General features: G+C 37.3%; 1 protein-coding gene across 3 annotated transcripts in view; it reads left to right on the top strand.

The window, feature by feature from the left end:
• Window positions 1-8,319, top strand: part of R3HDM1 (R3H domain containing 1) — a 66,147-nt gene extending 57,828 nt beyond the window's left edge. For all 3 annotated transcript variants that reach the window (XM_026665374.2, XM_087950109.1, XM_087950110.1), the window contains 5 exons: window positions 294-463; window positions 1,052-1,202; window positions 2,252-2,331; window positions 4,590-4,674; window positions 6,879-8,319. In XM_026665374.2, the coding sequence (XP_026521159.1) occupies window positions 294-463; window positions 1,052-1,202; window positions 2,252-2,331; window positions 4,590-4,674; window positions 6,879-7,249 (857 nt within the window). In that variant the 3' untranslated portion in view covers window positions 7,250-8,319. The remainder of the gene's footprint in view (window positions 1-293; window positions 464-1,051; window positions 1,203-2,251; window positions 2,332-4,589; window positions 4,675-6,878) is intronic.
• Window positions 8,320-13,477: the final 5,158 nt, after the last annotated feature.

Genomic DNA, 13,477 nt, shown 5'->3' with positions numbered 1-13,477 from the left:
CTTCCAACTCCTGTTTATTCAAGAACTCCTTTCCCCATTCCCTTCCATTGCTTCGAACTCTCCTTCAAAGTCCCTCCAATCCTCTAAAGCAAACTGTTTGTCTGCAGGCAAACACAGTTAGATGGAACCACAGGAGTTAGAATCAAAATGTTCATAACTGCAAGTCTGACATTGACAGAGCATCGAGCAAGGCCTTGATTGATAACATCAACCTAAAGGCAGATTCAGTTTAGATTTTTCAGAACGGCAATGGGGAAATATTAACAGCTCTTCTTTCCAATCTTGTTTTGCAGCAGTAGCACCACCACCCAGTGGAGGAATGGTAATGATGCAGCTCAATATTCCCAATAATCCTCAGCCTCGGCCCCATTCCCCTCCTCAGTGGAAGCAGAATAAATATTATTGCGATCATCAAAGAGGGCAGAAATCAACAGAGTTTGGCTCATTGGAGAGTTGCCCACAGGTATAACTTATCCTGTGTTTGGAAAACCTAGATATTTTCAGGAAGGGAAACCTCCCTTTAACAAGGCTATTGTGGAATGTTTGTGATCCACATTGGATTTTTAGATATTGGAGGAAGGATGAAAGCATTATTCAGATGGGAAATTCTGGTTTTCGATCCGGGAAGGGCTGCCTTTTCCGAAATTCAAATGCCGTTCCCCATCCCAAGATATATTAAGGAAGTTGTCCAAGTCTAAAGTCCAGTACCATAGGAAATTAACAGAAGGTTGCATTGATTGAGATTAGGAGATTAATAGAGTTCTAGAGTCTGGATCCTTCTACGTAGTATCCAAGAATGTGTAGAAAAAAGCGTTTTTCTCTTCATTTGTTTGTCACTTACGTTGATGTTATGCCTCATAACTATAGGAAAGGAGAATCCACACTTTCAAGAAACTGCTAAGTGTGAAGAGTTCAACAGGGTTACATATCACAGAATGATATGTACTGAGCGAAGATGATTTAAACTAGAGCCCCCAAGTTTATTAAAGGCATATTTTTCCCATGCTCTGACAAAATTGTGTATTTTCTCTCTCTGTCATTAAACTAACAGCTACAACATAGTCCACAAATAGGTAGCCCTGCCACATCTCCAGCCCAGTCACCGGCACCAACTCAGCTTTCAAACATGAAGAACATCCGTCCCACTTTAACACCTCTTCCTCTTGTGCCCCCATTCTCACGACATTTCGTTCCTGGACAAGGTGAGAATTCCCATTTGCTAAATAACTGAATTATGCTTTATTACTACTTTTAAAATCTAGCTAGGAAGTTACATTTTGTTTCTTTTTTTAAAAAAAAAAATTTTTTTGCTTTCCTGTTGGTATTCCCCTTCAACTGCCTGCTAGGTAAAAACACGGCTTGCATCTATTTATTTGCTAGCAATGCGGGATTTATGAATTTTGGATAGTGATGTTGTGTCACACAGATTTTTCATTGTGTTATCAGAAGGGTCAAATTGGTGTGTGTGTTAATATTTGCCTCCACACTTTGGGGGCTCTTCGCATCCTCACTGACCATTGGCTTCAGTGGGTTATTGTAGTTTTCTTGAAGTCTTTATTGTCAGGCACAAGTAACCAGACTCGCACATGTAAGGTTAAAGCTTTTATATTCTGCGTATTATACAGGAAACTCCCCTGACTAACAGCCTTTGGCTGAGAACAGATAGCTAAGGTTCTGTGGAGCTTAAGGGGACTCGGTTCCAGACCCCTTGCGAGCATGCAAAGACTTGAGTCTCATTCATTGCTTGAGACCTCTCCCCCTGCCTGGCTGGGTCTCCCCCAACATCATTTGATCAGCTGTTCATTAGTATACTCAGCTAACTTGTATATAAAAGACTTCATATAAAAGGCTTTACAATGTTTGAGGCTGGCAATCCTGAAGATTTTGCATTTCTATCACATTCTTTTGGGTCATGTCTTTTTTTGCATATGAAGGTATCTTTGTACCCTAAGCACTGTGCAATTATATATTTTTATTTTACGTAGCCCACTCTGCCCTGTGATCCCAGATCAAATTAAATTCCTTTATTTCATAGTGCAGTACTTCTCTATGCTGCCATGCAGGTTTGGGTTTTTGTTTTGTTGTTTTTAAGATGAAAAGTTTCCTAAATTAAAGATTTCTACAAAAACTTCACTAAAATAGATCTTTAAGAGTACAAAATACTCTTTTAATCTTTCAGTTACCTATTCTTAACATAAAATAGCATTGGTATTTGAATTTGAAATTATCTTGTTTCTATGTATTTCTTCAGGAGATGCCAGATATCCCCTACTTGGCCAGCCTTTGCAGTACAATCCTTCTCTGCCACATGGGCACATAGCAGGTCCACAGGTACGAAAAAGGGGCTTTCTTTACAGCAGGTTACCAAACAGAATAACACAAAGTGTTGTCATTGTTCAGTTGCTAAGTCATGTCCAACTCTTCGTGATCCCATGGACCGTAGCACACCAGACTCCCCAGCCCTCCTCTGTATCAAATTCATGTTCATTGTGTCGATGACACTATCTAACCATCTCATCCTCTGCTGTCCCCTTCTCCTTTTGCCTTTGGTCTTTCCCAACATCAAGGTCTTTTCCCTTGAATCCTCTCTTCTCATAAGGTGGTCAAAGTATTTGAGCTTCAGCTTCAGTATCGGTCCTTCCAAAGGACAGTTAGGGTTGATTTCGATTAGGATTGACTGCATTGATCTCCTTGCAAATTCAAGGGACTCTCAAGACTTTTCTCCAACACTAATGGCATAAAATACGTCAGAAAACATGTTGAAAACTCTTAATCCCACAACACATGGACAGACACAACCAATAGATTATTACCATCTTAAGCCAAGCCAAATCCAAAAATACTAGGAAATTCCTGGAATCTTGGCAGTCAGACAAATCAGCCATCAAAAGACACATACAGATAAACCACATTTACAAACCATTCGGAAGGGACAATTAAAAAAGAGAAAGGAAACAAAAAAAGACCAGAGACCTTCCTTTCCAGATGCCAACATTTAGATAAACAGAGATCAACTCTAGACAAACAATCAGGTAGAAAACAATATTCTAATCAAGGAACCTCCAAGGAGGAAACTATTCTGCCATCAAAACTAGGAGGGCAAGTTACTACTACAGTTACTACTCAATTTACAACAATTCATTTAGTGACTGATTGAAGTTACAACAGGACTGAGAAAAGTGATTTATGACCATGTTTCACATTTATGACTGTTGAAGCATCCCATGGTCACGTGATCAAAATTCAGGTGCTTAGCGACTGACTCATATTTATGACAGTTGCAGTATTCCAAGGTTACCTTTTGCAAATGTCTGACAAGTAAAGTCAATGAGGAAGCCAGATTCACTTACCAGCAGGGTTACTAACTTAACTGCAGTGATTCACTTAACAGCTGTGGCAAGAAAGGTCGTAAAATGGGGGCAAACTCATTTAACACATGTCTCACTTAACAACAGAAATTTTGGGCTCAATTGTGCTCGAGGACTACCTGTATGTATAAACATGGAGCAAACCCTACAATCACTCACATTGATGATGTTACCTAGTTAGGTAATGAAACATCTGCAGGCAAACAACTAAGCTCAGAGAGCACTAAGTTCTTCACAGGTTAGCACTTATTTGTAAATCTAAATGTATATGCCTAAAAAAAACTTCTGTCAAATAGTAGCTGCTTCCTTGAGTCAAAAATTGCTTATTGCATTGAGAAAAGTGTTTCCTTTAGAAAACTATCCTTTTGGACACGTGCACATAGGAATACCATATGTATTTAGCACAATGTAGTTATATTATCAAAATTTGGGATTATATTGTGATAGTGATAATGTGATAGTGTTCTATATCAGTCACTTTGACTGAGAAAAGTATTTTCTTTAGAAAGTGATATTTTTAGACATGCTGTGCATATCAATTTCTCTTTAAAGTAAATCTTGGATAATTGTAGAATAGCTATAGAATATGACTTAAATGGATAGTTAATGCTGCAAACATAGCTTATATTTGCCTCTTGAAACAGCATACCGCTTAGTGCCACTAGTGTGTGATCAGAGATGTCCAGTTAAACCTAGATTTGGGGATAACAATTACAAAGGCTTTATTTGGTTCAAAGATACTTAATTGCCCATATTGAATTACCTACAGCAAGGCAGGAATGGTATTGGTATTATACTATTTGGATATCTTTTAATACGTTCCAGTGCAATGAATAAATGATTCATTATTTATATTCCATCTTTATTTCAATAGGACTTTGAAGGCAGGTAACAACAACAAATATAAGACCTTAAAATAGTTAACAGTTAAAATAAGAAACAGTTAAAAGCATAGCACTGTTTTATGAATTCAAGTTACAGGGTGCTAGATCTCTTTCCAAAAAGAAGCTGTTAATATATCATTTAAATGGCTCCATTAAGATTTGATCATGTGGCAATCTTCATTTTTTGTGGTTGGAAAATATGTATGTGGGAAGTAGAAGAAATAGCATTCCTGATCTTTTGTGTGTGTGTGTGTGTGTACATGCTTCTGAACACTCTCTCTTTCTTTCCCTCCCTCCCTCCCTCCCTCAACTTTTAATCACCCCACTCCTATTTTAGTGTCAGCCAGGAAACAGACATGGAAATAGAGGAAGAAAACCGGCTAAAAAGGCTGCTTCAACTGATCTTGGTGCGGGAGAACCAGGCATGTAATTCATTGTCTGGTATAACTTTGTGATACAACTGTAGTACTGTTGAAGTATATTATATCTCTTTCTATTCCATGCCACTCTGTAAGCATAACTACAGTATGATCTGGAGATGAACACAGCATATGTTAACCTGTATGCTGCTGGCCCAAAATGAATTGACGTGTGGTGTGGGGCACCATAGTAATATTAAGAAATTAAATTTTCTCATACCTTTAAGAGTCATCTCCTTCTCTCACCAGCTTTTATTTCTCAGTGTCTATTACCTTCCTTTTCCTGGTGACTTGCAGTGGCCTTTCCTGGGCAATTCTGCTGCCTTGGTGTGCTCAGTTGCTTATTATGTACCGTGACTGTGCCAACAGTCTGCAACAGAGCATGGCTTAAGGTATAGCTCTTCAAATATAAAACTTTGAAATCTTCTATAAAATCAATTATTAACTTAATATAATAAATAGGCCGCTGTGTTTTGTACCTGGAGTTTCCAGGCAGTCTTCAAGGGAGTGTCATTTAGATGTCAAACAGAGTGGGAGAGAGGAACTTTGCTCTGGGGTATTCCATATATAAGGCCACCCAAAGACTCAACCTCTTATTCTGTGACTGACTGGACCTGCCTATTTGGAAAGCAGTAGAAACACCATAAAACAATGGCTCCCATTACCAGCCTTCACAAATGGTATAAAAAGACTGCTGTAATCAACAGTATTAAAAGCTGCCAAGAGGACTAGTAGGAGAAGGATGGTTGCATTCTCACTATCGATGTCTTTCTGTATGTCATTATAAAGCAAGATCATTGCATATCCCAGCTTGACTGACAAAGAGTTCAGATAAGATAAACCACTTCTTCCAGAGCCCTTGCCATTTTACTGAACTGCCAGCTTCTTCACAACTTGCCTCCAAAGAGGAGGTTGAATATAAGGCAGTGGTTGTCCAATGTTGTTGGATCCAGGTCAGATTCTTTGAAGAGATGATGGGACTTCTTTCAAGGGAACTGGAATCTCCCTCTTAAAAAGAGACATTTACTTCAGCTTGTACCCAATTCCCAGTACTTTCCAATGCTGTTTAAATTATCCAGGCAGAGCAAGGATCAAATTCACAAGTCCACTTCCTGGAGACTCAACCCCTCTGTTCCATCCAACCAGATTCCAACAAAGAGCAAAATGCGAGCTGTCCATCTGTGAAATGGTTGGCCAGGTGATCATATTCCATACTTGGTGGATCCTCCTGGTCATCTTTAGGTCTGAGCTACTCTAAATAGCACAGCTGGCTGGCATGCATGTGAAATGAGAAGTACCCACCTTGAAGAGGCTCAAGGCTTGACCTCTACTTACATCTGGTCATACTTATTTGCATTAGTGTTGCTCCAGGCATCCTTTCACCCATTTCATTTCCTGAAACTCCCTGGGAAACTAAGGAGCCCCTCAGCTTCTGTGAAAGAAGGACCATTCAAGAGCCACCTTGTCAAGTGCCTAGGTCACCTCTATTATCCAAAGGCTAACCAGATGCCTGCAGAACTATTTTCTAGGTAGCTGGGAAATTCCTTAAGTGCTGTTCAGGAACCCTCTGGATCCATCAGGGGCCTGTGCATAGTAGCCCTTGTGTAGTTTGTAAAATCTTTTTTCTCTCTTTATAATTGAGGTATTGTAGACAGATAACAGTTTTTACAGTTTAAACCATCCCTTTGTGGAAGTTAAGAATTTAGCCATTTCAATAGAGTGAATGCTGTGAGTATATCTCAGTTTAGTTCCTACCATTAGAGAAAAGGCTAAGCAGCTCTTTCTTCTGAAATCTTTCTGCCATTATAATAACTGAGAGCAATAAAAAAAGATTCAGCAAAGTATGTATTGTTACATTAAATTCTAGCTCTTTAATGGTCACTTAATGCTTAAGTCTCGAACTCTTAAGACAGATGAAAGACATTGAATTATATTTCCCTAATAGTTAAAGTATCGCAACACTCATGACTTGACGCTATAAACCTCCATCAAATATATTTTAAAACGGCTATCCTTTGATCATGGAACTCGTTTGCCCTTTTCAAATCCTAAAATTGGAATAGCGATAGGTTGAGGAACAAATACAATATTTTATTGCCAGGCAATCACAGAGTTTTAAAAGTTCTTGGGCCACTCTTTAGTGAAAGCACCAATTTATTTCATCTCCTAACTGTCCTAACACTCCTAAATCCTGTGTTCTCTTTCAGTTATAGGAAAAGTTTTGGAAATTACTGAACTGCCAGAGGGAATAACTCGTGCAGAAGCTGAAAAATTGTTTGTGGAACTTCTTAAAGTTGGTGCCAAGATTCGGTGGCTACGAGACCCTCCATCAGTGCAGGTGCACCAGCCACACCAACACCACCATCGCTACTGTGGGAGTGGAGATAGCAACGCAAACACAGAACCCTCCAAACTTAGTGACTTGGCATCCACATATACAGTTCTGGCAACGTTTCCCACCATGTCTGCAGCCCAAAATGCATTGAAGAAACAAAGTAACTCACTGAACAAGTTTAGGTTGAGAACAAGCAAGAAGCATTACGACTTTCACATCCTGGAAAGAGCTAGTTCTCAGTAACAGTTATGGCACTGAACATTCAGCCTTTATTACTTCCATGTCCTTAACTCTCTTCTACTTGATTGGCTTGATGTTTATGTTTTTTGTTTTCTTTTTGGTTATTGTCTTCATAAAACCCCTTGGATGTCAGACGCCAGTAAAGTCTTTTAAGAATTAAACCCAGTGATCCCAGAGAAGATGCCCGGGGGTGGGTGGGGGGTGGGAATTAAGTTAAATCATCAACTTACAAAACACGGCTGCAATAGGATAAAATGGACAGTCAGCCTTCTGTAATGAATGCTATTAAAGATCCCTTTTTGTAATACTTTTATTTTATATTTCCAAATTCTTGTACCAGATCCAAAGCTTTGTTGTACAGCAAACTTTTATTCATCAGGAATAACCATATTCTTACCTGCATTTTGTAATCCCTTTGTATAAAGCCAGCACGCTTCTCTCGGTTTAAAAGCAGGGAACTGGGGTCGGAAAAGAAAGAGAGAAGAGCTTCAAAGGAATTACACTCCTTCTAGCCCAATATGCAAAAGGCAAAGAAATTAGCTGATTTTTTTCCCCCTCCCTTTTCTTCCTCTCCAAGATAACAGAGTCCTACAGTAACTACTGAAGACCTTTTCTCCACCCCTTCCCTTTCTAGATTTCTTTAGGAAATATGAACGGTAACTGCCAATAAATTCAACTTTTGAGTATCTTGTTTCTATTCCAACAGAATAAATATTAAAAAGGAAAAAAATGACCATCACCAACGATTTTAACTGGAACCCATTAATTTTCAGTTAACAGTCAAAAGGTGATTCTCCAAATGGTAAAAAGTTTGCACTTTAATTGTGTTCCCATCAATATGTTCGTTTCTTTACTTTTTTTTTTACTGTAAGAGTGATCACATTTGATAAGTGCTGGAAACTTCTTAAGTAGTTTAGATATGTTTTTTTTTTCATCATTTGTAGAGGATCACTGGACATCAAATGATTCATTGCACATATAAAGGAGACACCTTTTTCAATTTCTGTATAATTTGCAAGGCTGTACAATGTGTGCTGATGCAAGTTTGGGAAAAATAAATGTTTACAAATATACATTTTCTGGAGTGCTGTTTTAAAGAAGAACCAGTTCAGAACTGGTATGTTGGGAGCTGGATCCTCACTGCAAAGAATCATATCTAATGATAGTTTGGTTGTAAATGTGAAAGATTTTAATAATTTACTATTTTTAACTATTGAGGTTGTACTGTGCAGGTCTTCATGGGAGAACTTCAGTCTATTCACAAATTCAGAAAATTGAAGTCTTACAAATGGGTTTAATAAAAATGTGATATTTTAGATACTGATTGGAATATATGTTGTAGATACAACAGAACATAGTAGAAACTCAGCTATAGGTCATTGAGAAGTCTGGTCATGGGAAGTCTGATATTATCCAAATCCCATAATTTCTGGTTATTAACAATGCTAGTTGTAATTATGGGAAGTTGTAGTCTAAAACAATTGGAGGGTATATGATTATTTGCCCTATATTAGGCCCTAGAAATGAATGATAATTTATAGGCAATCAGGCCTTTTTGCAGTCTTGGCTAGTTTGGCCAATTACAAGGAATTGATAAATTTGTACTCCAAAACAAAACCCTGGGAACACTGGACACCATCTATCATGCAGTACAACACCGGTTAATATGTCAGTGGTCTGGGTCAAGCCACATAAGGTGTCTGGAGCAGAAAGTTATATACAGTTCTTTCATGTGAATGCTAGAACCCTGGAAATCAAGATTTAAGAAGCAATTTCAAAAGGAAAATGAAGGGTCTTTGGTGCTCTTTTGAGCTTGGTTGTTTTCTTGTAGACACTTCATTACCCAAAGTGATGATGTTACCTAGTTTAGGTAATGAAAACATCTGCAAAAAAAAACACAACCAAGCTTGAAGAGCACCAAGGACCCTTCGTGTCAACCCTGACCTACAAATATTCTCCTTTATTGAAAAAGAAAATGTAAATGTAAAGTACAATATAATAAAAATCTGTTTATCTGAAAAAATAACAAAGTAGATAAGAGCAGTTCTCCTTTCTTTACATATCAAACTCTTATTTATTTAGCGTCTGATGAGAACATGACAAAAGATATATATCACATATATGTATGTATCACACCATGCCATAGCTTTTTAAGAAACTACATTGTGCAGGATTCACACAACTTAAATTGGTTTACAATCTGCAATGGCTAGTTCACTTAATGGATTTGGTTCAAGGTCTTCTATGAGCCTAGCTATCACTGGATTGGTCTGGATTTCACAGAGGGTTTGTGGGGTCTCATACAGAACCTTTGCAAGTGAATATCAGGCCTTTAGCCAGGTTTACATGTATATTTAAATATTCTCTTCATCTATATTCTATCCTTTAGTTATATTCTATCCCTTATTTCCATTGTATTAGTTTTTAGAAAGATAATTGGAAGATATTTCAGCATGAAGCACCTATGGTGCTAGAAGATTTCTGCTGGAGTAAAAGGAAAGCTAGTATAAGAAAGCTGTAGATTTCCTTCATTTATATTTATTTCTTTAAAGAATAGATGCTTAAAGCTCAAACCAACCTATAATTTGAGATATTCTACGATTCTGAAAGTAGAAGCAATGTGTCTATTTAAGATAAAATGTGCAAATCCTTTACAATGAGTATATTTAGAAAAAATCTTTATAAAACCAGTGAGACCCTTTTAACCATATAGATTAAATCTCTTGCTAATCTATCCCTAAATTATTAATTTCATCCTATTAAAATCTCCCAAGTACTGTATAGGAGCTAGTGTTGATTGAGACAATATCGTCTATTTGTTTTTAAAGGTGCTTTGATGCTTTCCAAATGATAGTGATTCTCAGGAGTTTCAGTCAAATGGCCAGAAAAAAAAAATTATGATCCAGTCATGAAAAACCAGTAAAACTAGATATTGATAATTCTGTCCTTGAACAATTGGCTCTGGAGCTGATCAGAGAGAGGAAACTGCCCGAAAATGTAATGATGACTAATGGGTGGATTTGAAAAGGAGATTCATAACACATAAGATTATAGTCGTGGTAATTGTTAATAAGGCAAAGAATATTTAGAAGCAAATCTAAAAGGCCATCTCACCTACTGCCCTGTTCAGTACAGAATCCACTAAAGCAGCACCATCCAGGCTTTCTTTAAAGACCCCCCATGTAGAAAAATTCACTTCATAGGGCAACAGGCATCAAGCACAAGCAGAATTCCAAGGCTTAGTCAAGTTTATTGTTGAATCACCAGTTTATAAGAATCTCTCTAGACTGGTCTGCTTTTCCCTGGGAAAGCCTGATCTAGACCTGTTTTTGATCTTGTACGCTGCCTCCCATCAATGGTGTACAAGCTGGAATACCTCTTAATCAGGGCCTCCTTCTAGCTATTGATTCCACCAGAGTGAGTACCCTGGTTATGATTATAAATTAATAATGGCTTTCTCAATTTTTCATACTATTTCATACTAATACAATTAAATTTTGTATAATTTTTCATACTATTCTAAATGTTAATTTAGATTTGCACAGCCCAGTAGACTAAAATGTTGGCTAGTCCATAGTTTGCTGCGTACTCTGGTGCAAAAAATAGAGTATCAGAACTAGTCTAGACAACAGCTGTTGAGCAAAATGAGGTTACAATTACAGTAGCCTTCCATTAGTAGCAGTCAGTTTCATAAAATCATGGATCTGTAAGGAGCCATATAGATTATCAAACCCAATCCTGTTCCATACAGCAATACAAATTAAAATATGACCAACAAGAGCCATCTCACCTCTGAACATGATTGTAAGGCCTGTCACATCATTGGGTATTATTGCAATCTTTTATCAGCTCTTACTTAACTCTTTATTATCTTTGTTAGTAAATGTATTTGTTTCATTAGAAAAAGAGACATATTCTTCCCTAGGTACAAATCGCAAACTTCTTCAGCAAACTAGTTATTTTTTTACAACTTGTATAGTGATCAGTAAAAGTTTAAAAGGAAGGAGAAGTGCAATAATATTTGTTAGTCATTGAGGACCACAGTGATTAGAACTGACTGTACCCTGTGAATAAGATTCATGAGCTCACTTTTATCTTGATTTGGCATGACAGAGACTTTCGTTTTTTAAAATCTGATGGTAATTTTAGCTCTTGGCCTATGTGGGTGTTTGTCAACCGAATGGAACTATTACTTTCAGAAATACCAGAGGCTTAAAAAAAAATCCGAGTTTACTCCTGAATTAGATTGGGGAAAAAATTAAATGAGAGATTTTTTTAAAAAAAGTGGCAACACGTTCATACAATTCTAACAAGTTTTTAGATGCTGGAAAGTGGATATTTGTGATCTTGGTTACAGTGATTCACAGCTAATCATTCTGAGGCAGAAGTACTGCATTCTGCTTTGCATGGGCCAGCCTTGGAAGACCGATCAAAAATTGCAATTGTTATAGACGGCAGCAGTCTGACTGTCAGTCAGCCCTGTGAAATTCCGTAGAAATAGAACAGCAATTCACAAACTGCATTACATACCAATAGGTTTCCGGGTACAATTCAAAATGCTGGCTTTGACTTAAAAATCCTAATGCAGCGTAGTTCCAGATATCTCCAGGACTACTTCCTTCAAACAATGTCCAACCTGTTTGCCCAATGCAGGTGAAAATGCTGCAACTCTCCCTCTCACAAGAATTGGGGCAGGGTGGGGAGGGAGGCAGAAGAGCTTCAGTTGTGATCACATTCCAGAGACCTCAATGGCTCCAAACTTGGTGGCAACTCATAAAAATAGCAACGAGAGAGCTTTCAGATTCTGGTAGGTTGTTCATTGGCAGGGGCTCTGGTTAGCTGGTCCTGTGGATCTGTAATTTTGCAAACTTTTTGTCTTTGATTGGTACCTTGTCTTTGATGGTTTCATGGTATAATTGGAGGGTCTTGTGATCTTAAGCTTTTATATGTAAGTAAACTCCCTTGAGTTATTTTAAAGCATGCCAATATTTAAAAATTGTAATAAATTCATAAATAAGCTCTTATCCACACCATAAAATTGCATAAAAGTTCATCAAAATGGATGCTATACACACAGACAATATATTAAATTAGGGGAACTCAAATGCTGCAATTCTGTGACCCCTCCTAAATAAAATTAATAGTTTAGAGTCAGGATTCAACAAAAAGTAAATATGCCACTTACATTTAATAATTTAATCTATGTAGCAAAATAAGAGTAAACAGCAACAATGTTTTTTATCATCTGTTTCCATTTGATTTATTTTTGTTTGGCTGTGTTGCTTTCAGTGAAGAGTTTTTCTGACTAATAATAACTGAGATCATGCTACTCCAGTAGCAAATGGACTTGAGTTGTCCAAAGATACATAACTTTCTTGAAGCATTAATGATAGATTGCTCATTTCCAACTCTCCTACTATTTTGAAATGCTAGAAAGTTAAAATAGTGGATAAAATATTTAATTTCACTGCTATGTACACTTCTGATACAACTATTGCATACCACACCACCAGAGATAACAAAAACACTCACATATTTCTGAGAAAATTCAAGGCCAAGTATTAGCAATTTCAATGGTCTGACCTGACCCTTAAGTGATCTAGTATAGTATACCAACAGTCACAACTCAAAATTTGAGAACCCCTAACATAATTATTGAAATGTTCCAAAGACAAAATCACTTCAGTCATATTGTGGTATTATTTTTTTCCTTTAGTGTGAAAAGAAGAGAAATGAATTCAATATGCATTTCAGTTTTATATGTGTTTATTCAGAAATAAATCCTTTTAAGCTTTGCAAACACAAAAGGAAAAACTAGCTGACTTGCTTAGTATTCAGACTGGAAACCACTATATATTAAAATGCAGGCAGACTCATTCCATAATCCCTAGAGAATTATAGTTTTGATACCATAATAATAATAAATCTAGTTGGCAACTTGAACTTATTTGCTAAATTAAAGTTTATTAAATGTAAAGGTTCCCCTTGCAATACGTGCTTGTCATTCCCAACTCTAAGGGGTGGTGCTCATCTCTGTTACAAAGCCGAAGAGCCAGCACTGTCTGCTGTCTCCACGGTCATGTGGCCGGCATGATTAAACGCCAAAGGCACATGGAACGCTGTTACCTTCCCACCAAAGTGGTCCCTTATTTTTCTACTTGCATTTTTACATAATTTCAAACTGCTAGATTGGCAGAAGGTGGGACAAGTAATGGGAGCTAATAAAAGTTT

Source organism: Notechis scutatus, chromosome 1, assembly GCF_049901735.1.
Source record: "Notechis scutatus isolate UNSWTSFEM ecotype Mainland chromosome 1, rNotScu1.2, whole genome shotgun sequence".
In the NCBI taxonomy this organism is placed as follows: Eukaryota; Metazoa; Chordata; class Lepidosauria; order Squamata; family Elapidae; genus Notechis; species Notechis scutatus.
Note: the sequence above shows the minus strand (reverse complement) of the source record. Positions and strands in the feature narration are given on the sequence as shown.